At 38.5% G+C, this 23,127-nt stretch overlaps 1 protein-coding gene across 2 annotated transcripts in view; it reads left to right on the top strand.

The window, feature by feature from the left end:
- LOC149169847 (RNA-binding (RRM/RBD/RNP motifs) family protein) overlaps positions 1-21,945 on the top strand; it is a 239,403-nt gene extending 217,458 nt beyond the window's left edge. For both annotated transcript variants that reach the window (XM_089428829.1, XM_089428828.1), the window contains 7 exons: positions 2,676-3,249; positions 3,433-3,655; positions 3,766-3,836; positions 19,888-20,056; positions 20,158-20,287; positions 20,631-21,274; positions 21,423-21,945. In XM_089428829.1, the coding sequence (XP_089284955.1) occupies positions 2,676-3,249; positions 3,433-3,655; positions 3,766-3,836; positions 19,888-20,056; positions 20,158-20,287; positions 20,631-21,274; positions 21,423-21,722 (2,111 nt within the window). In that variant the 3' untranslated portion in view covers positions 21,723-21,945. The remainder of the gene's footprint in view (positions 1-2,675; positions 3,250-3,432; positions 3,656-3,765; positions 3,837-19,887; positions 20,057-20,157; positions 20,288-20,630; positions 21,275-21,422) is intronic.
- Positions 21,946-23,127: the final 1,182 nt, after the last annotated feature.

The following is a 23,127-nucleotide window of genomic DNA, read 5'->3' as shown; positions in this document are numbered from 1 at the left end:
TTAAAAAGAATATTCATGTATAATAAACATGTATGTTTATTATACATGTTTATTAATTGCAATACTTATTAAACAAGGAAAATAGGTATATTCATGTATAATGAATAAAAATTAAAAATAACTTTAATTTATCATAAATTAGAAGAATATTAAAATATTGAAATCATCCTAATCTTTTAATTCTTTTTCCTTAGAAACCTTGTAACAAATATAAAATATAATCATAATTACCATAAGGTTACAAATAATTAAAACAAAATCATTATTTAATAATAAAAAACTTATTACAAAAAAACAATTCACGTAAAAGAAAATTAATATATAACTTTAATAATTATCCATAAATAATAAATAATAAATAAAATTAAAAAGAACCTTAATAGAATATATATTAGAAAGATTAAAAATAATCCAGTTCAAGCATGAAACTGGTCGGCTCACATTCTTGATAGTTCAACCTCAACCCTATTTATTAACACATTTCTCTCTCTCCTTTGTAAATCAAGCCCTGATGATGAGTCTTGGTCTAGACTCGAAACGTCGACAAAGAAAAATGAAAACTGTGGATTATCCGAGTTCAGATTCCAAAAAACAATATATATATATATACATACACACACACACGATGTTTCGATCGAACTGTTGCGGAAACTTAGAAACGTTTTAGCGCTTTGTGCAGCTTAGCTTCTTTTTGTTCATTACTATTGTTGTGCAAGCCAGGGTTGTGGGGAGTGGCTCCCCCCCCGATGTCGCTCCCGGAGTGCACTCCCTCTGGGAGCGACCTCGGGAAAGCGCTTCCAAAATTGCTCCTGCAGGGGGCGAATTTCGGGAGTGACCTCGGGAGTGAACTTTTCGCTCCCTAGTTTTTTTTGCAAAAACATTCCAAATGCAAATTTTTTTCAAAGAATCAATAATTTTTTAGAGGCACAGCCTAATGATCAAGTCTATGGCCCTAGTATCGATATGCGATCCATGGTAAATTGGTAATGTTAAATTATTAAAGTAAAAGTGACATTCTCCTTAATCTTCATTTTCATTCTTTTACTTAGACTTTTAACATTACCATGAAATGACTTAGGATGTTTGAGAGTGGTTCTGACCTCATTGGATTTCATATGGAGAAAGTAGAATTTTAGATCTCATTCAAAATCCAACAAACTTACAAATTTTTCAGGATTTCAGGATTGGGGAGATTGCAATGTTTCCATTGGGTTTGTCATGTATTAGGGTATGGAACTCGTATTTAATCAAGAGCCCCATCCGTCTATGTACCTTGATGTTAGTGACATTGGGTTGTTGAACTCCTCTATCATGACCGTACTAAAAATGTACCAATCACTCAAAGAAAATCTTGACTTGACATGCTATGTTTTTTCTATCTTATGTTAATGCTTAGAGGGTGATATTAATGACAAAGATCCTTATACAGATCTATAGGTAATGACAAAGATCCCCATACAGATCTATAGGTAATACCAAAGATACCTCTGGATACTAATGCTTAGAGGGTGATATTAATGACAAAGATCCTGATTTTCAAACAAGACTCAAAAATTAGACATTTCTGGTGGCAGCAAGAGGCCCAAGCATTAGCAATAGATAATAGATTTACTTGTCTTTTCTAGCTTCTAGTAGTTTTTATAACTATTGACTCTTTCATATTTATTATGATATTTTTTGTCAACAATATATGACAATTTAAGTTTGAAGTTTGAAGTTGGAAATTATAACTCATTGGTGATGAATTATGAATACGATGCTTTGTGAAATTTGACAGTTGTTTCATTTCATTTCATTTCATGTTAGAATTTTTATATAATTTTGGTGATCAATGATGATAAATGTTATGTATTGAATTTTCAAAGCTTGAAACTTTAAGATTGATGAATAATGAGACTCGATATGTTGTGTCATGTATGTCACTAACTTGTGGACGTGGTTGATGAAGATTATAACTTCTAGATGATTGATGTTATATGGTTCAATCTATGTTTTTATGCTTTTTATATCTAATTCATCATTCTACATGCTTTTGTTGACATATATGCATCAAAATTTATACAAATATATATTATATAAAAATTCCCTCCTGATTCACTCCCAAACTGGGAGCTTTTGAAAATGCTGCTCCCGCTCCCAAGTAACCTTGGTGCAAAGCTTACAGAGTATTTTTCAAATTCAAGATAAAAGTTTCTAGAACTTTGAACTTGACAAAATGAGATTGTGTTTAAAGGATTTTGTCTTCTTGGGAAAGATACGATAATTAGAAATTCCAGTTCTCAGGCAGTAGTAAATAGGATATCATCAAGAATGATTGATCAGCCTGTTTCAATTCATAACCAATATTGATGGACATAAATTGTTACAGTTTTAAGGAACTCCTGTCCCATCCCTTGCCTAAAAGGATAACAATATAAATTCTTCAATCCTTGAATATTATTTGCTTTTCTCGATATATATATGACCAAACTACTGTACATGTTTAGAGGGGAAGTAACATCTAAAAGGGTGTTCTATTTGCTTTGTTTCATCTTGTGATTGTGAAGGCGGTTTATTATCAAAGTTCAGGAACTGACAATTGTCCTTGACACCATTCTTGGTTATCTTATTACTGTGCCAGTTATTTTGTAACTGGAATTTTTTTAACTACCCATTGTAATATATCTATGCCACAGGAGAAGTAATTCCTGGTTCTGGAGTTTCTGACCTGGAGGAGAATGAGACTGCAAGTGAAGATGAAGATAGTGACAGAATAGAGGAACATCCCAACTCCAGCATACAACTATGTGATAATGCGAATGATGAAACTCTGAGACCTGATAAGAATCCTGCAGTCTATCCAGATGATGGTAAAGTTCAGTCAGAAGATTTGGACCTCTTAAAGGAGATGGATATTGCAAGGAAAGTACTTAGCAATATCATTGATTCTGGTGAAAAGGTGAACAATGCTTTGACCATGAATGGCAAAAATGAGACGGGGGAGTTGAGTGAAGTAAAGGGTGCAGCTGTTGATAATAAGATGTCTCGAAAGGGAAAAAATGTAGGAGTTGGTGCTGAACAAGAAATTGCCAAAACTGAGGCAAAAAGGGTCACTCAAACCTCTGCTCAACCTCAAAATGAAAATAGCTTGCAAAGAACTGTCTTTGTCAGTAATCTTCCATTTGAGGTTGACAATGAAGTGTTAAAAACAAGGTTCAGGTTTTTTGGAAAAATAAAATCTGTTCACGTTGTTCTTCATCAATTGACAAAGTATGTGAATGTTTATTTATGCTATTTTTCCGACTATATTCTTTTTATTTGAATAATCGTTTTATGTTACAAAGGCTTAGGTTAAGTCTCTTACCTAGTGTAGTGTGCATGGAAAATGAAAGCCAATTAATTTACAATGCTAGAGTAGTGTTGGATCTAATCTTAATGATTTTGATGATGAAGGCGGCCAAAAGGGACAGCGTTTATTGAATTTGAAACAATAGAAGCAGCTGAAGCTGCTATATCTGCAGCTGAAATAAAACATGGTTTGGCAGATTCCGGGATAATAATGAAAGGCAGACCATTGACAGTCTTTAGGGCCATGGACAAAACAACAGCTAATCAGAAGGCAAAAGAAAATACAGAAAAGCAGGATCATGACCAGCGCAACCTATATCTTACAAAGGTGAGTGGCTTAGAATACTATAGTTGCCTTATTTGGCCTTTCCTTTACTGACATGATGGAAGTTTTGGCATTTCTCCTTATCTTATGCTTTATGATTTAACATGGAATAGGAAGGTCTTATTTTAGAAGGCACAGCTGCTGCTGTAGGAGTTTCAAGGGAAGATATGTCCAAGCGCCAACTGTAAGTATCTATCTTGACATGTTACACTTTTGCAAGAATGTTTGATGATTAGTTATTTTTTAAATATAATTGTTAAGATAATAAATTAATAATTACAGGCTCATTAGTGTGTATTGCAGACAGTGTCACAATAACCATGAGTGCAATTCTGTTTTGTGGAGCAGCAGTATTTCAGATTTCAACACTTAGGATTTGACAATGATTGAATGTGTAAAATTCTCTATCCATAGTTTGCTCCTTGACCTCTGAAAAGTTAAAACATATTGATTCAAGTGTTTGGTGGATGTTTCGTTGTTAAATTTTAAAACTGATATTTCCTTTCGCTTCAATTGCTGTCAGCTGGGTTTTGTATTTTTAGACGAGTAGTTCCTTATACTTGTCTAGTAAAACCTTGTTGAAATTTTACCATTGATCCACTTGGAATGCTTGCTTTTGCTTATCCCATTGTTGCAGCTCTTGGTTACGTTGTATGGCAATATCTTGTAGAATAAATGCTTGGTCCTTGACTTGCAAATCGATCTGTCTCATAGCCATTTTTTGAACTTATCTTCCTTGTTGACCTGATATTTTAATTTGCATTGTACTATATGCGCTTTGTATTGGAGGTCATTAAAGCATTCTCAAGATCTTTGATCTAAAGTTTGGTGAGGTAATTCTTTTGCCAAGAAGATTCTGCATCATTTTTGTTCCTCAACTTTTTTTGGATAAGGATCTGTGAAACTTTTATCCAGATTTGAAAATGTGGAGAATCTATAGCTTGTGTACCATTTGAATGCTTCATTCCCAAAAGGGCAGTATTATGGATAAACACAATAATCTACAATTGACAACCAATTTCAGAGTGGGATGGTCATTTATTTTACTGAAAGACGAACTATTGATTGCTCCATACTTGACATCATAGTGGTATCTTTCTTTATAATCTCAATGTAGAAAATTGTCATGTAGCTCCATCCGGTTTCAATATGTTTTGCACATCAAATTTAATATCCATACCCCATTGTTCATTGCTGAGATTTAAACTTGAATATAAATTCAATTAAAACACTAAAAGCTACCACTACTTTTTCACATTAAGCTGATAAATTTCGCAATCATAAACAAAATTTAGACACTAATTTTTGGTCAATTAGACCCTGGAAAAACCCCGAATGGAAAACCAGTAGGAAGAGGATTTTATTTGCTTTTCCTGAAAGATATTTACAGCATTAATTACACAACAGGGGTACTTATCTCCCTTCTGAAAATTTGGGCGAGCTCCTTGAAAAGTGTGCTGCTATCTAAAAATTTGTGCCACTGTCCAGACCTCTGCCCCTTGAATTTCGTGCCACAGTTCAGAATTTTGACCCTCGAATTTCATGCCAACAGTCAGATTTTCTGCCCTTGAAAATCATGCCACAGTTCAGCACTTTTCTGCCTTGAATTTCGTGCTGTCAGACTGACTTTCTGCCCTCAATAATCATGCCTGGTTGACAATTTTGTCCTCAAAATCCATGCTTCCAGACCAATAATGAATGTGGCCTCTCCCCCTCGAAAAATGTGCCAAGTCTTCCTCGAAAATTATGCTGGAGATGGACTGCTGTACCTCCTGTTCCTTCTTGGTTCGTGTGCCATTGTTCTGCCTATAAATGCGTTCCTGCTGTCATTGCTGCAAATGCTTGCATCAGCTGTCCTCTCCTCTTCTCCAAATTTAAACATGAAGAATGAGTCTCCATTTGCCTTTTTCCCCCTTTTAAGTGTCCATAAGGATGAAAAGACGTATCCTGAAGATCAAGGGTTGACATTAGATCTCAGCTTCTCTTGATCAAGGGTGTATATCTAATTTCACATTGACCCCCCCATGTCTCCCCCTTCGTTAATGACCACCTCTAGTCACTTTAATAACTTGTTGTACCATGGACTTTTTTCCTCAAAAAGTCACTTTAATATTATAAAAGTACAATGAACTTTTAGACCTCATAAAGTGACTAGAAAGTCACATGAATTTAATGATCTCATAAAGTCACTAAAATAGTGGGTTCACTTGTTTTCCTAGGCTTAAGCAAAAAGCACTAGGAAACACCTCCTTGGTACCTTTTTCAATACTCCTTCTTACTGAGGAAGGTGTTTCTTACCACTCTCATCTTATCTCTGAAGTAGACATACTTTCCCCTTGGCAAGGACTTGATAAGAATGTCTACAACTTGTTCATCAATGGATGAAGTGGTATTTGATCTCAATATGCTTTCACCTGTCATGAAATACTGGATTCTCCATGAATTTGATACAACTCTAATTATCACAACAAATAATAGTTGGTTTCAATTGCTGATCAAATAATCCATACAACATCTTGCGAAGCCAAATGGCCTTGCAACTGGCCAGAATAGTTGCAATGTACTTAGAATTCACGAAACTCATTGCCGCTGATCTCTGTTTCCTATTGAACCACGACACCATTGCCAAACCCAACATGAAAGAACATCCATATGTACTCTTCCTATCATTATCATTTCTTGCCCAATCTGAGTCTGTACAACCTGTCAACCTGACTCCATCCCCCTAGACATAGATCAATCCATAATCCACTATGCCTTGTAGGTATCGTAACACATGTTTTGTAGCCACCCGATGCACCCTCTTGGGCTCCATCATAAATTGACTCAATGTGTTGAATGTGAAACAAATATTTGGTTTAGTGTTGACCAGATACATCAGTGACCCGATCAACTAACGATATAAAGTGTCTACCCACTCGGAATAAAAAACATGCAACTTCTTCCAGTTGGTAATCATCAGTGTGGCCATAGGCATGTAATCATCCATACGAAATCTCCTCAATATGTCCCATGCATACTTGCCGTTAGCCCAAGAAGGTATGCCCATCCTCTAGGCAAACCTCCAACCTCAAAAAGCAGTGCATCGATCCTATATCAGTCACCTCGAACTCTAAAGCAAGATCTCTTTTGCAGTGCTCAATGAGTCTCTCCTCTCCTGTAATTAATAAATCATCAACATATAGGACAAGAATGGGCGAGCTCCTCACCAACCACAATGTAATACATGTTCAGATCCGTATCACCCTTCTTGAAGCCCATGTGCTGCAAGGAGGAGTGAATCCTCGAGAAACATGCTCTCAATGCCTGATTCAGACCATATAAGGCTTTCTTAAGCCTGCATACATGATACTCTCTCCCATGCACCTCAAAGTCTTGTGGCTGCTCAACATAAACCTCCTCTTGTATGAATCCATTGAGAAAGGTGGTCTTCACATCCATCTAGTGGATCTTCCAATCCATCTTTGTTGCAATGGAGATCATTGCTTTAATCGAAGTGTATCGATCCACTGGTGCGAAGTTATCCTCATAATCTACTCCCTCTACGTATGAGAATACCTCTGCCAAAAATCGAGCTTTGAACTTCCCCATGTTGCCATCTGCGACATGTTTGATCTTGTAAAGCCATTTGGAAGTCACCACTAACTTTTCCTCAGGTCTCAACACCATCTCCCAAACATCATTCTTCATGATAGAGGCATATTCTTCCACCATGGCATCCCTCTAGATCTGCTAACTCGCAGCCTCCTTGTAGCTAGATGGCTCAGTCTCCACAACACTAGCTATATAACAACCAACTGCTCTGGTGGTCCACTCTCCCTAGCTGACTACTTGGGTCTTCCCATTGACTCCTGTGCTTCCTTCAAGGTCTCATTAAGCCATCTTGTTTTCCACTTCCCTAAAGTAGCCTCCTGAACTGGTGTCGGGACATCCTCTCCTGGAGCCGAAAATCATGATGAGGATGTTGTTATGGCCTGTGGTGAACCTGTATTTGGGGAATTTGTGCCCTATGATCTTGAAACTTGTGAACTTATTACCCCAGAAGTCAGTAATCATTCTGATCCATGTGAATTTGAACCTGAAGGTCCTAAAACTTGTGGTGTACTCCCATGCTGAGGATCTTGCTGCTCTACATGATCACCCTCTTGTGACCTTTTAAAGGCCTTGTTACCCATCACCAATGGGTGACCCCTATAGGAGAAAATTTTCTCCTAGATTTGTCTTCAGTTGGCAGAGAACAACCCCTTCCCAACACCATATATTTCACTCCCCTCTGCTTATTATAACCCCTTTTAGTAATTTTCCCACAAGGAGTCAGCGTCTCCCTCCCCTTGTCTACACTTTGGGGCGGGCCTAGAACGATGCCCCGAAGGTTGATGTAGCTAAATGATGGTTGGGGCATAAGAATTTACCTCGTAGGCAAAAGCCAAACATGAGCTCTACCCCCTATCATTATGGCCATCACCTTGGTTCCTAGGGGCCCTATGAGTGCACGTTGCATCATTAGGAACCCATGATTGTTCCAACCCTTGGTGGGCGATGAACTACCCCACCTTAAGGGGGTAATCACTGCTTTATCATAAACATCATGCTCTCATCCCTTGGAACCCCGAGCAGTTAAAAGAAAGAAAAATCAATAAAAGGGAAAAGGCATATGAAGAAGGGTGGAAAAACAAAGGCTGAGGTAACTCATGCACCACAATTGCTTCCTCTTACATACATATATGCAATGTGTAGGCCTCCCTCATTATAGCTGCCCTTGTACCATGGCATGTTGTTAAAATTGGCAACTAGGGCCAAATTCTGCCTTGGGATAACTCATATGATGGAAATGATTTTTTATTGTATTGGATTCCTCTTTTCGAGAGGTCCAATTTTGATATAAAGATCATTTCATTCTGACAAGAAGAAATGGAATTTTGAATTTATTCTCTCGTACACAAATTTTCAAGGTCGACCTTTGTCAAATGTAGGCTCAAGGAGTCCAATGGATGTGTCTCCTCACCCTCAACGAATTGTATAAATAAGAGTGATATCTCTCCTCATTTGGACATTACTCGCTCACACATCCTTCTCTCTCCTCACATCAGATTGGTTCATACAACTTGGGTTCTTCTCTCTCTCTCTCACACGTGTGGTAGGAGGCCAAAAATTTCAAAGACAAGTACAGGCCAAAATTTCAGAGTGCAGACCAACATTGACTAAGGCTTGTTTGACTGTATTTACCTGTGTTTTTTTGGGCAAATTCTGATCTTTTGAGGCCACATTCTCTGGCACAGAAATTAAAGCATTTGGGGCAGTTTGACTTGCATTGACCGCAACATTGACTGAAGTTTGACTGAGTTTGATTGAGGTTGGGTGGACTGTTTAGAGCAATGTTGCGAACATCGACATTGAGATAAAATCGACAAGGGTTCGGAAAACCAAGAAATTGTAAAAATCGGGAAAGTATTGGTAAAAAATCGACAAACATCAACAAAATTAAGGTACCATAAAAATATCTTTAAAAATCAGCGAACATCATCTAGGCCAAAAAATTGTGATTTTGAGATAAAGTCAGGATGTTATTGAGATGTTCGCAAAATTGGTTTAGAGTTGAGTTTGACCCTTCTTGAAGGCCGAATTGGAATGTTGTAGACCGAGCTCCTTGGAGGATGTTTTGTTGCTAGTTTGACCAACGTTGACTTTATGGTTAGGGCCGCTGTTGACTGCTGATTTTGTTAGGGTTGTTTTGATTGTGTATTGGTCAAGTAAATTTGATCTATGTACTCTCTCTGCTGAACTATTGGATAATTATAAGAAGATTTGATCAAAGGGTTTTCCCCACATTGGGGTTTTTCCCAGGCATTCGCCAAATCTTGTGTCCTCTTGTCTTGGCTTGTCTTCTATACATGTTTTCATGTTCTATTTGCATTTACTGTGAATGTGATTTCTACTGGAAATAATTAGAAATTGTTATTGGGCTGCTAAAGGAACATTTAAGTAAATTGTGCTAAAGCATAGAACATACCCTTGTTATCTAAAATTAACATGGTATCGGAGCTCAAGTGAAGACAAAGCCCAAGCAAGAGTGAGGAAAAGCAATCACTAAGGGAAGCTGTTGGATAAGAACTTGGAACTAGTCCCAATGACGACTACATCTTACTTCAAATTTGAGGACAAGCTTAAGGATAAATTTGACTATCATGCATGGAAGATGTCTCTAGATCTAACTTTGGAAGAAAATGATGCTATGGACTACATCAAGGGAAGAGTAGTGGAGTGTCCTTCAAATGCAACCGCAGCTGCACAAACCAAGTACAAGAAAGGTGAGGTTAAGGCTAATAAAATCATTGTTGATTTTATTCACAAGCCTTTGATTGCATATATTTCTGATTTGGAAACATCTAAGGAGATGTATGACAAGCTGATTGGGATGTTCAAAGTAAATAATGCAAATCAAGTTCTCTTTCTTAAGAACAAGTTGAAAGATGGATAGAGGAGAATCCATTCAATCCTACTTCACGAGGATTATCGAAATCAAGAATGATCTCCTATCTATTGAAGAAGTTATTGGTTATAGGGAGCTCACTTGTTGCACTTGGAGGCCTTACAAGAGAATGGGATGTGTTTAACACTACCATCCTCAACAATGACAAGATTCTGGGATTTAATGAATTATTGGCTAGATGCACTCAGGAAGATATAAGGATGATGGAAAGTGACAAGCCCTTAAATGGAAACAATCCTAACGTCTTCTCCACTCATGCTAAGAGGAAGAACAATGATGTTTCAAGAAGACAAGGTCAAGGGTTCAAGCCGGGATTCAAAGAAGGAAGAAAAGGGAGATGCTTCTATTGCAATAGGTTTGGCCACTTTGCTAGGGAGTGTCCTCACAAGAAGGATACTCTAAGAGATGACGACAACCATAACAACAACTACAAGGATAATGAAAATCAAACGAACAACAAGTTCAACAACAAAGGAAAGAAGAATGCTCTCGCTGCTCGAAATGGAAATGGTCGTCCTCCCAAGAAGTCAAGAAACTCCAGGTATAAAGAAGTTAATGTTGTAGAAAAGCAAAATGAATTTTATCTTATTTCAGCCCTCACCACTGCCTCTCGTCTGGATACATTGGATCATTGGTTGATTGATAGTGGTGCCTGAAGGCACTTCACTAGATACAAGGAGGCCCTCTCAAACTTGATTGAAAAGAAGACTAATATGGAGATTATACTTGGGGATAATGCCACTTATCTCGTGAAAGGAATTGGGACTGTTACCTGGTCTCTATTTCTGCGATGGAAGATAAAGGCTTCAAGATAATATTCGTTGATGTGAAGGTTCGTGTTTGGAAAAGGAACCTTGGAGATGCATTCACTCTTGGATTCAGGGTTGAAGGTCTTTATCAGGTTGGAGAAAGTTTGTTGGGAGAAATGACTTGCAATACTTCTCCTCAATCCGAATTATGTCATCGAAGATTTGCTCACCTTCATTACAAAGCCTTACCTGATGTAAGGAAGATGGTCAAATGCAGTGTTGCGGGGGAGCGCCCCCCCCCCCCTTCAAACCCGCTCCCGAAGCGCGCTCCGGGCGGGAGCAGGTCGGGAGCGCGCTCCCGTAAAAAAATTTGCGCTCCCTGGTCTGTGAGGGAGCGCTTTTTAATGCCCGGGAGCGATCGGGGAGCGATCGCTCCCTGATCGCTCCCGGGCATTAAAAAATGCTCCAGGAGCGATCGGGGAGCGATCGCTCCCTGATCGCTCCCGGGCATTAAAAAATGCTCCGGGAGCGAATTTTAAAAAACCGGGAGCGGTTCGGCGGAAAAAAATTCCGCCGGACCCGAAAAAACAAAAAAATTTAACTAATTTTTTTTGGTTTATAAGCCCAATGGGCCAAAAAAAAATCATTTCAATGAGATTGAGCTTGAGCTTGAGAGCTGAGGAAGAGCAAAGGAGCAAGGGGCAAGAGCTGAGGAGCAAGGAGCCAGAGCTGAGGAGCGAGGAGCAAGTGCCAAGGAGCGAGGAGCAAGCTTGCAGAGGTAAGTAACTTAATCATTTAGTTAGTTTAGTTGGTTAGGTAGTTAGTTTGGTTAGTTTAATTTACCTGTTTGAGTTTAAAGATCATTAATTTAAATTAAATTAATAAATTAAATGAATTAATCCCAATAAACTAAATTAATTTGCAGATTCAAGACTCAAACCCTACAAACATCAAACACGATGGACCTGGGGATTTTTATTGGCATTTTCCTCTTCCTGGTCCCTTTTCTGGTTATTATGGTGGTGGAGAGTAGGAAACGGAGGGGGCCTGAAACTGAAGTGGTGGATGAAGAAGCCGGAGGAAGTCAAATAGGTGAAAACCCCAGTGAGGAGGATGTGGAGGAGGGTGAACATGAGGGTCAAAAAACTAAACAAGACCAAACTCCATTGTGGAAATATGTTCAGAGGGCTGAAACAGGGAGAGGGGGTGGAACCACTAAATTTCATTGCCCCCATTGCAACACTGATTACACAGGCTCATACACCCGTGCTAGAAGACACCTTTGCGGGAAAAGGGCATGGGATGGAGAGAAACAAATAGGAATCAAAACTTGCAACGCGGTGTCAACAGCAGATAGAGCCAAATACATAAAGGAAGAGGAGGACGCCCAATACAGAGCAAAAAGATCAAGGGGTTTCTTTGAAAGCTCACAAAGAACTCCTTCAGCATCCTCCCAAGGCAGTGGATATGGACATGGAGGCTCAGGGTCATCATCTTTACGCCGTAGAACCATATCAGATTTCCTTGATGAGGGGTGTAGGAATGATGTGGATTCAAAAATTTACAGGTTCCTCTATGCAAATGGGATACCATTCAATGTTCTACGCTCACCTTATTGGCACGAAATGGTTTCTGCCATAAATGATGCCCCTAAAGGATACAAGAGCCCTGGGTATGACAAGGCAAGAACTGTTGGCCTTGATCATGAAAAAGCAAAAATATCACATTCTTTGAATAAAATGACAAGTTCTTGGACTGACAATGGGGTGTCCATTGTATCTGATGGATGGACAAATGTAAAAGGCAAGCCATTGATAAGTGTTCTTGCTGTGTCCCGAAGTGGTCCCATTTTTCTAGCTGCACATGATTACTCAGACAAGTTCAAGACCGCTATCAACATTGCAGAAGCATTGCTTGAAACAATTGAGCGTATTGGCCCATACAATGTCATCCAAGTCATCACTGATAATGCTCCTAATTGTAAGGCAACGGGAGCAATTATTGAGGATAGATACCCGAACATATTTTGGTCTGGATGTTTGGTTCACACATTGAACCTTTTGTTGCATGATATTGTCAAAAACAAAAATGAACAATACCAATGGATTGGTGATTTGTACAAGAAAGGAAAAAAAATGATAAAATTTATTACAAATCATAGCAATACCCATGGCCTTTTCCGCAGTCACTCGAGATTGGAGTTGCTGAAGATTGCGAGGACTAGATTTGGTAGCTATTACCTCACCTTCAGGCGCCTTTTGAAGGTAAGAGAGGGTTTAGCTAGCATGGTATCAAGTCCAAATTGGCAGGTGTTAAAGGAAAGGGCTACAAATGTAGCTGACATTGCAGGTTTTGAAACGGTGGAGGAGGCCGCTCTTGATGGGCAGTTTTGGACAACTGTGAGACAGGTATTGGATTTCACCAAGCCAATTTATAACATGATTCGGTTTGCAGATACAGACAAACCAGTGATTGGCGAGGTGTATGAGCAAATGGATACCATGTTGGGGGAAATAAAAGACATTGTTAATAACAGAGATCCCGACTTGTACAATCTGATTCACGATTGTGTGTGTGAACGGTGGAAAAGGCTTAACCTTCCACTACATTGCTTGGCGTATATCCTTACGCCAAAATACTACTCAGATTCTTGGTTGGGCAAACCTGCAGCAGGGGGTGGTGTTAGGACCAAACCCCATTTAGATCGAGAGGTAACTAAAGGATATCTAGATGCATTAGAAAAGTTGGTGCCTGACAGGGAGGAATGTGCAGCTGTGCGCCTTGAAATAGGCAGATACTTCACTGGCAGTGGTTTGTATGGTAACTTCCATGTAATGGACGACAAAGATAAATTTGATTCTCTCACATGGTGGGAAACATATGGCGGCGACGGACTTTTGCGAAAATTGGCATTGAAAGTTCTTGCACAGGTTGTAAATTCTTCTTCTGCAGAGAGGTGTTGGAGCACCTACAGTTATATACATAATGTGAAAAGAAATAGGCTCAACGAAAACCGAGCAGAAAGCTTGGTTTATGTGCACTACAATTTGAGGTTGTTGAGCCATTACTGTGATCGGGCTAATGAAGATCCCACATATAAAATTTGGGACAATCACCCTGAGGACGACAATTTGGAGGATGGCATTGTACATATGGAAGAACTAGAAGATGAGCTTGTACGGGATGAAGCTGAAGCAGCTGCAGCAGCCATGCCACCTCCACCTCCACCATCCAGTAGCAGTTCTCGGGGCCCGAGTCTTGTTCCATTGCTGTCGCCACCTCCATCGACACCCTCGCGTGGAGGCTCTAGTTCTGGTCGTCGGTCTGGGCGGGAGACTCCTAGAAGACCACCACGACCTACTTATACTCCTGGAGACTCTCGTGGCAAGGGCCACTTGTAGATTTACAGTTTACTTGGCTTTTTTAGTTTCTATTAGACTTGTCACTTTAGTTTTCATAACTGTTCAGTGTTGAGTTTTGAGTCCTTGACTCTTGACTCTTGACTCTTGACTCTTTCATATCATTATGACATTATGATATTTTTTGTAAACATTATATCACTGTGACAATGAAAATTTGAAGTTTGAAGTTGGGCCTTGGCAATTATAACTCATTGGTAATGATTGTGAATTATGAATATGATGCTTTGTGAAAGACTAAAGTTGTTTCATTTCATCTCATTATTCATGTTTCATTTTATAAATTTTTAACATTTCATATCATGTTAACAGTTAGAAGTTAGGACTTAGAAATATCTTCGATATTACTTCTTGTAATGGTTAAACTTGGCTTACAAGTACAACTTGTTACTTTGGTGATCAATGATGATAAATGTTATTGAATTGAATGTTATTTTAATTTATTATTTTACTAAGGTTGATGACGATTATAATTTCTAGATGATTGATGTGATATGGTTCAATGATCAATTTATGTTTTTTTATGTTTTTTATGTCTATTTCATCATTCTACATGTTTTTGTTGACATATATGTATCAAAAATTAAAAAATATAAAAAATATTTATATTTTTAAAAAATCGCTCCGGGATTCGCTCCCAAACCGGGAGCTTCTGAAAATGGTCGCTCCCGCTCCCGCTTCCACTCCCGCTCCCCGCTTCCGCTCCCGCTCCCAAGTAACACTGGTCAAATGTATTCCCAAATTCAACTTAGATCATGAAGGAGTGTGTCAGGGTTGTGCAACTAGAAAACAAACAAGGGGACCATTCCCCTCAAGTCAAAGTCAAACAACCAATATTCTTCAATTGGTCCATTATGATCTATCAGGTATGTTTCCCGTAACATCTTTGGGTGGATATTTGTACTATGCAATTTTTGTGGACGAATTTTGTCACAAAACATGGATCTATTTCTTGAAGACGAAGGACAAAGTGTTCAAATGGTTCTACTCTTTCAAAGCCTTGGTTGAGAATCAAATAGGGAAGAAGATCAAAATATTAAGGAACAATAATGGGACCGAATATGAGTCAAATGAATTCAATGACTATTGTAGAGAAGCTGACATTAAGAGGGAGACCACTACTGCATATACTCCTGAACAAAAATGGTGTTGCCGAATGGAAGAATCGAACCATCATAGAAGCCACCCGTGCCATGCTTCATGACCAAGGTCTACTGAAGTTCTTATGGGGAGAAGTTGCCAACACCGTTGTGAATGTTCAAAATAGATGCCCCACATCAAGCATTGATATTCAAGACACCTGAAGAAGTTTTCACCGGTAAGAAACCCGATGTTTCTCATTTTATAATTTTTGGTTTTCTCGTATATTTTCATGTGCTGATAGAGAAAAGGAACAAATTAGATGCATCTGGGACGAAAGAACCGTTTGTGGGCTACAGTGAAACTTCGAAGGCATATAGAATTTATGTGCTTGGTCAAAGAGAAGCGGAAATAAGTCATGATGTCACTTTCGATGAAGATTTTGCCCATAAGAAAGTCCGAGATCTTCCTATCCCTAAGAAGGACAATGATGATGATGCAGGAAAGCAGGATGAATCTCCGAAGGATGATTTGATGTCTGATGTTGAAGGTTCGATGGATCCCATTGATCTGCCTTCTAGTGAGTCCTATACTTAAAGAGAAAAACATTTGTGGCTCAAAGATACTATTGAAGATGCTGGGAAACATATTGCACCTAGGGGGACATTTCATGAAAGCAAGAAGCCGAACAGGTACCAAAGGTACTTCGCTGCCATGAGTACCATTATACAATATGAGCCTTGTACATTCGAAGAAGTTGTGAAACTCCAAGTCTAGAAGGATGCAATGAACGAAGAATATGAGTCGATCATGAAGAATGATATCTAGAATGATGAGATATTTGCATTGGTTGCCCGATACACCACCATTCGTTCGATCATAGCCCTTGTTGCCTCACAAGGATGGAGCCTACACCAAATGGATGTCAAAACTTCTTTTTTGTATGGTTCGCTTAAAGAGGAAGTCTATGTAGAACAACTCAAGGGGTTCAAAGTTCAAGATCGTAAGACACATGTATGCAGGTTGAAGAAAGCCCTCTATGGGTTGAAGCAAGCCCCTAGGGCTTGGTATGAGAGGATTGATAGCTATCTTATGAAGCTGGGATTTACAAGGAGCGACGCTGACCCGAACCTATACTTCAAGGTTGAAAAGGACAGACCTCTCATTTTGGTCCTTTATATGGATGATCTCTTTCTGACATGTGATGACCTTCTCATTCATCAATGCAAGAGGGAGTTGGCTTCCGAATTCGAGATGAAGGACCTAGGATTGATGCACTACTTCCTACGACTAGTGGTTTGGCAAAAGCCAGGTGAGATTTTCCTTTCTCAAGGAAAATACATTGTGAAGGTGGTTGAGAGATGTGGGATAGTGGATTGCTAGTCCGTGTCTACTCCGATGGAACTCAACTTGAAGAAGCTATGTGGAAGTACTGCTAGGCCTAGATTAGCGAACCCTTCCGAGTATTGACAACTTGTGGGGACCCTAATGTTCTTGGTCAACTCCCGTCCTGACATATGCTTCGATGTTAACACGATGAGTCAATTTATGGTCGAGCCTCATCACATTCATTAGATTGTTGCTAAGAATCTCTTGAGATATCTCTCCAACACAACCCACTATGGTTTGAGATACACTATCGGGAATTTGAGGCTACATGGATATACAGACGCTGATTGAGCTGGCAATGTGGTGGATCGTAAGAGCACGTTTGGGTGTTGCTTCTCTTTAGGGTCTGCGTCAATATCTTGGATGAGCAGGAAGCAAAAATCGGTTGCTTTAAGCACCGCCGAGGCCGAATACATTGTTGCAAGTATGGCTTGTTATGAAGTTGTTTGGTTGAGGAATCTCTTCAGTGAGCTATTTGAGCACGTGCTAGATACCATCTTGATCTGCTATGACAACCAGAGTGGGATTCACCTTTCAAAGAATCCCGTGTTCCATGACTGCTCCAAGCATATTGATATCAAGTACCACCTTGTTCGGGATATGGTACAATGGGGAGAAATAAGGCTCCAACACATCAGGACGAATGAGCAGGTCGCAGAGATTTTCACGAAGCCCTTGGGGAAGGTCAAATTCTTAACCTTCCGAGAGAGACTTGGAGTCCTCGAAAGACCCTCATATGAGGGTACCGTATGAGTTGAACACTGAGCTTTGGGAAATCCTAGGGGCTTGGGGTACTTCTTGGAGCTATGAGCGACCATAGCGTGAGTGGTTCACCTTCCCCTAGTGGTGCGCTATGTACAGGGTGAGTGGTTCACCTTCCCCTGTGATATCTCATGATGGTTGACATGTGTGTAGGATGAGTGGTTTTCCCCTACGATTGTGGACTCATGTATGTAGGGTGAGTGGTTCACCTTCCCCTATGATTGACATATGCATAGGATGAGTGGTTCGCCTTCTCCTATGGCATATAAGCAAGATGAGTGGTTCACCTTCTCCTACTGATGCCCAATCACTCATCCTACCCATGGAGTTCGGGACTCATGTGAAGTACCTCTCATCTGGTCAATGAGTTGGGAAAAGTGGTTAAGGACCACAACACCACTGATGGACGGATTGTGTACTGTCGTACTCCCTATGACTAGGATGCATGGTGTTCAACAACTTGATTTGAGATCAAGGATTGACTTTTGTCAGTGGAGAGTGGTAAGGTCTTGTGACTCACTCTCGATCACTTCTTCTTCATTATTACTTTATGGTTGAAGATGATGACAAGATGGTATGATGATAGCAGATGGATTGGTAGGTGGAATTCTCCCTAGTTGAGAGGGAGTGTTAAAATTGGAAACTAGGCCAAATTCCACCTCGGGACAACTCATATGATGGAGATGATTATTGCAATGGGTTCCTCTTTTTGAGAGGTCCAATTTTGATACAAATATCATCTCATTCTGACAAGCAAAAATGGAATTTTGAATTTATTCTCTCTCATGCACAAATTGTCAAGGTCAACCTCAGTGAAATGTAGGCTCATGGAGCCTAATGGATGTGTCTCCTCACCCTCAACGAATTGCATAAATAGGAGTGACCTCTCTCCTCATTTGGACATCACTCACTCACACATCCTTCTCTCTCCTCACATGAACTTGGTTTGTACAACTTGGGTTATTCTCTCTCTCTCTCTCTCTCTCTCTCTCTCTCTCGCACGTGTGGCAGGAGGTCGAAAATTTCAGAGACATGTATGTTCGAATTTCTAAGTCTAACCCATTAGAAACCCTTCATGTACTTTCTTATTTATTTCTGCCTGCTTGTTTTGATTAATTAACAACTTACTTACCATGTAAATACTGAAAATAAATACAAGTACATGCTCAACACATTACAGATCATCAACTGAAGGAAACAAGACAAGAACACAAGTGACACCGTTGTTTTTGGACCAATGTCCCCAGAAAAACCCAATGCGGGAAATCCGGTGCAGCTATCTGAGGGTTTTATTATTATGTAGTTTTTGAATACAATCTAGGTGCCAAAACCGGCTCACCCAACAGAGAATAATCTCGACAGTAGTACCTCTCTACTCGAAAGCAGATATTCTGGCTGAAACACCGGATAAACACTCCGACAACTCTTAGCTCCAATCTGCCCCACGAAAACCCCATCGTCAGCCCTTTCTGGCCCAACGTCTGCCCAACATCACCCTAGCTTGCCCTGCATTAGCCCTTAGAGCCTCTGCGTAACCCACGCTGGTTCTCTGAGGCACTGTGCAGCTCTTGACTGCCTCCCCGCGAGCCTTGGATGGCTCTGTGTGAACCTCTTAAGGAGCTGCCCTTCGCTGGTCTTTAGCATGCATACATTTATACTAATATGTTTGAATAATATACAACATTAAAGTTTTAACATTGTTTAACATTTAAAATGACATATTTTTGGATCAAATTTGAAGTTATAAAACTTTGTGTGTTTTTTGTTTGCATATGGTTGATGCAATTAATAACCTTAAAATTTTAACATGGTTTAACATCTAATTTGACATATTTTTGGATCAAATTGAAGTTACAAAATTTTGTGTGTTTTTTGTTTACATATGTGAAGTTTTAACAAGATTTTCTTAAATCTCTCTGCCAAAACTTATGGTGAGTTTTCTCTTTAATCCTTGCGCTCGGATTTTTTTTCCGAATTACATTGTTGCCTATTATCTATTTATTTATAGAGTCCTGTTACAGTCTCGAAACATTTTATACCTGGGTAGAGGAATACGCACAGCAAAATTATATTGATAGTTATATTGATTGTTTAACCTTTCAATTTTAGGTTACTGAATTTGTTCCGTCTCTAACATCCAGGCTGAATTAATTTAATTTTCATTATTAACTTGCTATACTTTTGACGTATGAATGAGCCATTCGAATACTTGAATGTAGAGGGAGTATTTATGCCCAAATGTTATTGTATTTTATTTATTTTGCTTTGGGTAATCTTTCAGTTCAAGCTGAGCTCATTGTCAACTTCTGTTCGTAGCTAAAAATATCTTTAATGTGGTCTTTGCAGATTGGCACAGAAAAAGGCTATAAAACTTAGAAGTCCGAATTTTCATGTTTCAAAAACAAGGTTAGCTATGTACAATGTGCCAAAATCCACGACTGAAAAGGAACTAAAAAAGCTTTTTATAAATGCTGTTCTTTCACGTGCTACTAAACAGAATCCTGTGATTAAACAGGTTGGTTGAGTTGCACTCTTTTTGTAAATTTGTTGAATTTTTCACTATATGAATGTTATTTGAATTCGGAAAGGAATGACGCTTTACTCTTAGTACTCCAGGTAAAGATTTTGAAAGACATAAAGAAGCCAAGCAGCAATACAAAAGTGAGATCGCACGGAGTGGCATTTGTTGAATTCACTGAACATGAGCATGCACTTGTGGCTCTTCGTGTGCTGAATAACAATCCTGGTTTTTGTCTCTTCTCCTCTCTAAATATTGCTGAATAAGAAAAATGGATTATTTTCACGTCATATAATGTTCAGTAGAGTTACCTAGTGAACCAAGGGACAATGAGATGGAAGAAACAGAAAAATTGAACTATGATCATTATCAATTGTTAGAGTTTAATGGTAGTTTCAGATAACTTGTTTTATCAATATCAATATTATCAAATTAAATAAAGGTTTGCATCATGGAACAGAGAAGCATCTTACGGGTAGGGAGATTTTAGTTGATAGGGCATTTTGGAATTATTTTGTGTTACTATAGTTATATTCTTCTTGACCTGATAATGTTTTGTATTTTGATTTAGAAACATTTGGACCAGAACATCGGCCTATTGTAGAGTTTGCAATCGAAGATGTGCGAAAGTTGCAAAAACTTCAAGCTAGGTCTCGATTTTCTGCTGCTGCTGAAACTAAGAATGCCCCTGCTGAAAAGAATAGAAGAAAACAAACTCAGACAGATGTGAATGAAGGGGACAGTAAGTTTGAGTTATCTGTATCTTCAAGGGAGGACAAGAAAGGAAATACAGCGAAACAGAGAAGGAAGGATAAGGGCAGAAAGAAAACTGAGAAAAATGTCAATGTAGGGGAAAGTAAGTTTGAGTTATCTCCACCTTTAAAAGAGGACACGAAAGGAGCTGCAGAAAATCAGAAAGAGAAGGATAAGAACAGAAAGAAAACTAAGGAAAATGTGAATGCAGGGGACAGTAAGTTTGAGTTATCTCCACCTTTAAAAGAGGACACAACAGGAAATGCAAATAAACAGAAGAAAGATAGAAAAAGCAGGCGTAAGCTTCGCAACAGAAGCCTTGATATGGAGGATAACAATGACTCGAATAAAACTCAGAAGTTTGCAAAACATGAGCAGAAGAGTGTGTCAGGTAAACAGGAAGCATTGCCCAGAGAAGCAGAGCGCAAGGGCTATAAGCATGGAAGCCGACGTCTGTCACAGGTATGGTATTATCTATATCATGGTCCACAAATTTCGTTTGATGATTAGTGATATTATAGTAATTAAAATGTATGGAGTTCTCTGATGTGCATTTCCTTTGTTGTTTTGTCAGTCGAGCATCTTCTGATAATGAGTTTTTAATGCACAGGAGGCCAAAACAAATCAAACTTTGGTGTCGGGGCTTGCTAATGGAAATTCACAATCTCAATTAAAAGTGGGTAAGAAGCAGCTTATGAAAAGGAAGTTAGAGGATCATACTGATACTAATTCAGCCAAGCAGAAGTCCAATAACGGTAAACGACCAAATAAGAAAAAGAAGACCTCTGCACTGGAGATTGAGGATAACCTTGACAAGCTAGTTGCACGGTACCGTTCCAAGTTGTTTTCAGACAATTCGAAGAATGATTCGAAACAAACTAGAGGAGATCTAAAGAGATGGTTTGAATAATCTCATGTGGCCGCATGAGTGTTTTTGCAGTGTATCTTGGCTGTCTGCATTTTGAATAGAAGGTTATATTTATGAGGGATGACGGCAGATAAAAATGTGCGCTTCTTGGCCCTCAATCTTCTAATTGTTGCGTGGTTCCCCTGGTTATGGTGATCATCAAAAAAATATATTCCAAATGGATATGATAAGATGATTTGATGATATATATTTTATTTTCTAAGTATATTTTAGAGGATAAATCTAGGTTGGTTATTTTATAATATATATTTTTTATTTTATATATAAATAATTTATATAATGTTTTATTATTATAATAATAGTAATAATAATTTAAAATAAAATTATAATTTATTTATTTTTAATAATATAAGAATTATGAGGTAATGATTTGATGTAACTTTACAAACCGTTTAATGAAAAATATAGTTTCCGGATTGAAACAATCAAAGTCGCATAAATTTATTTTGCCAGGCTTTATGGAAGGTAAAAGAAAAAAATGTGTTTTGTTGACATATAAATAAATAAATAATAATAACAGCCTTACCACACCGAGCGACGAACCTGCGTGAATATGTCCCACGAAACAAGGCTTCCTCCGTCTTGAGTGGCTTCGGGCATTAGATGATCCATCCCCGTGCAAACATAAATTCTTTTCCAAATAAATTTTCAAACACACTACTTTTCATAGTGGAAATTTGTCCGAAAATAGTGGAAATTCTGGTTTAATTTTTAGAAATTATGCAGAAATTTTGGGAAATCTAGTTATAGCTATCAAGGTTTAGGGATTGTAAGTGTTTAATGTTTTTGAATTTATTTCTACCATTAAAAAAGTTATTCAAAACTAATAAAAAAATACCAAATTAAAGTTAAAAATAACCTTGTAAATCCATTTATACTATTAAAAAAACCTATTCAAAACTCAGTAATCAGATTGTTTTGAAATTGAATTAAAAGCTTCCAGGTATCTTCTGCAAACAATTATAATAACCTAGATTTGTTGTCAGTTGTATATTCTACATTCCTACAAGTAATTCTCATATGTATTTTACATGACTACGAAGAATTTGCCAACTTGGAAATTGGAAATACAGTCTGAAGCACTGATGAATGGTTTATCATTAAGTATATATTCTCGTCACTCCTATGCATCTGTTCAGAAAGTGGCTCGCCCGTAAGCGATGATGGTTTAGTTTATAAAATGAAGTGTTGAAAGGGAACCAGCCTATGACCTTTCTGCACTGTTTTTAAAGTAGTGTTTTCCTCATATCATGGTATACTTGGCTTTTAAAGTTTTTAGGTAGTGTCATTCTATATCGGGTTTACTCGTTATTAGTAGATAAATGTTATTCTAAAATTAATTGGAATATTTGCTGCATTTTAATACTTTGGTAAAGTTTAACTGGAA

This window comes from Pinus tabuliformis, chromosome 4_2 (assembly GCF_031772625.1).
Source record: "Pinus tabuliformis cultivar Carrire ecotype Pingquan chromosome 4_2, CPIR1, whole genome shotgun sequence".
Classification (NCBI taxonomy): Eukaryota; Viridiplantae; Streptophyta; class Pinopsida; order Pinales; family Pinaceae; genus Pinus; species Pinus tabuliformis.
The sequence above is the reverse complement of the archived record's forward strand: the minus strand, read 5'-3'. Positions and strand labels throughout refer to the sequence as shown.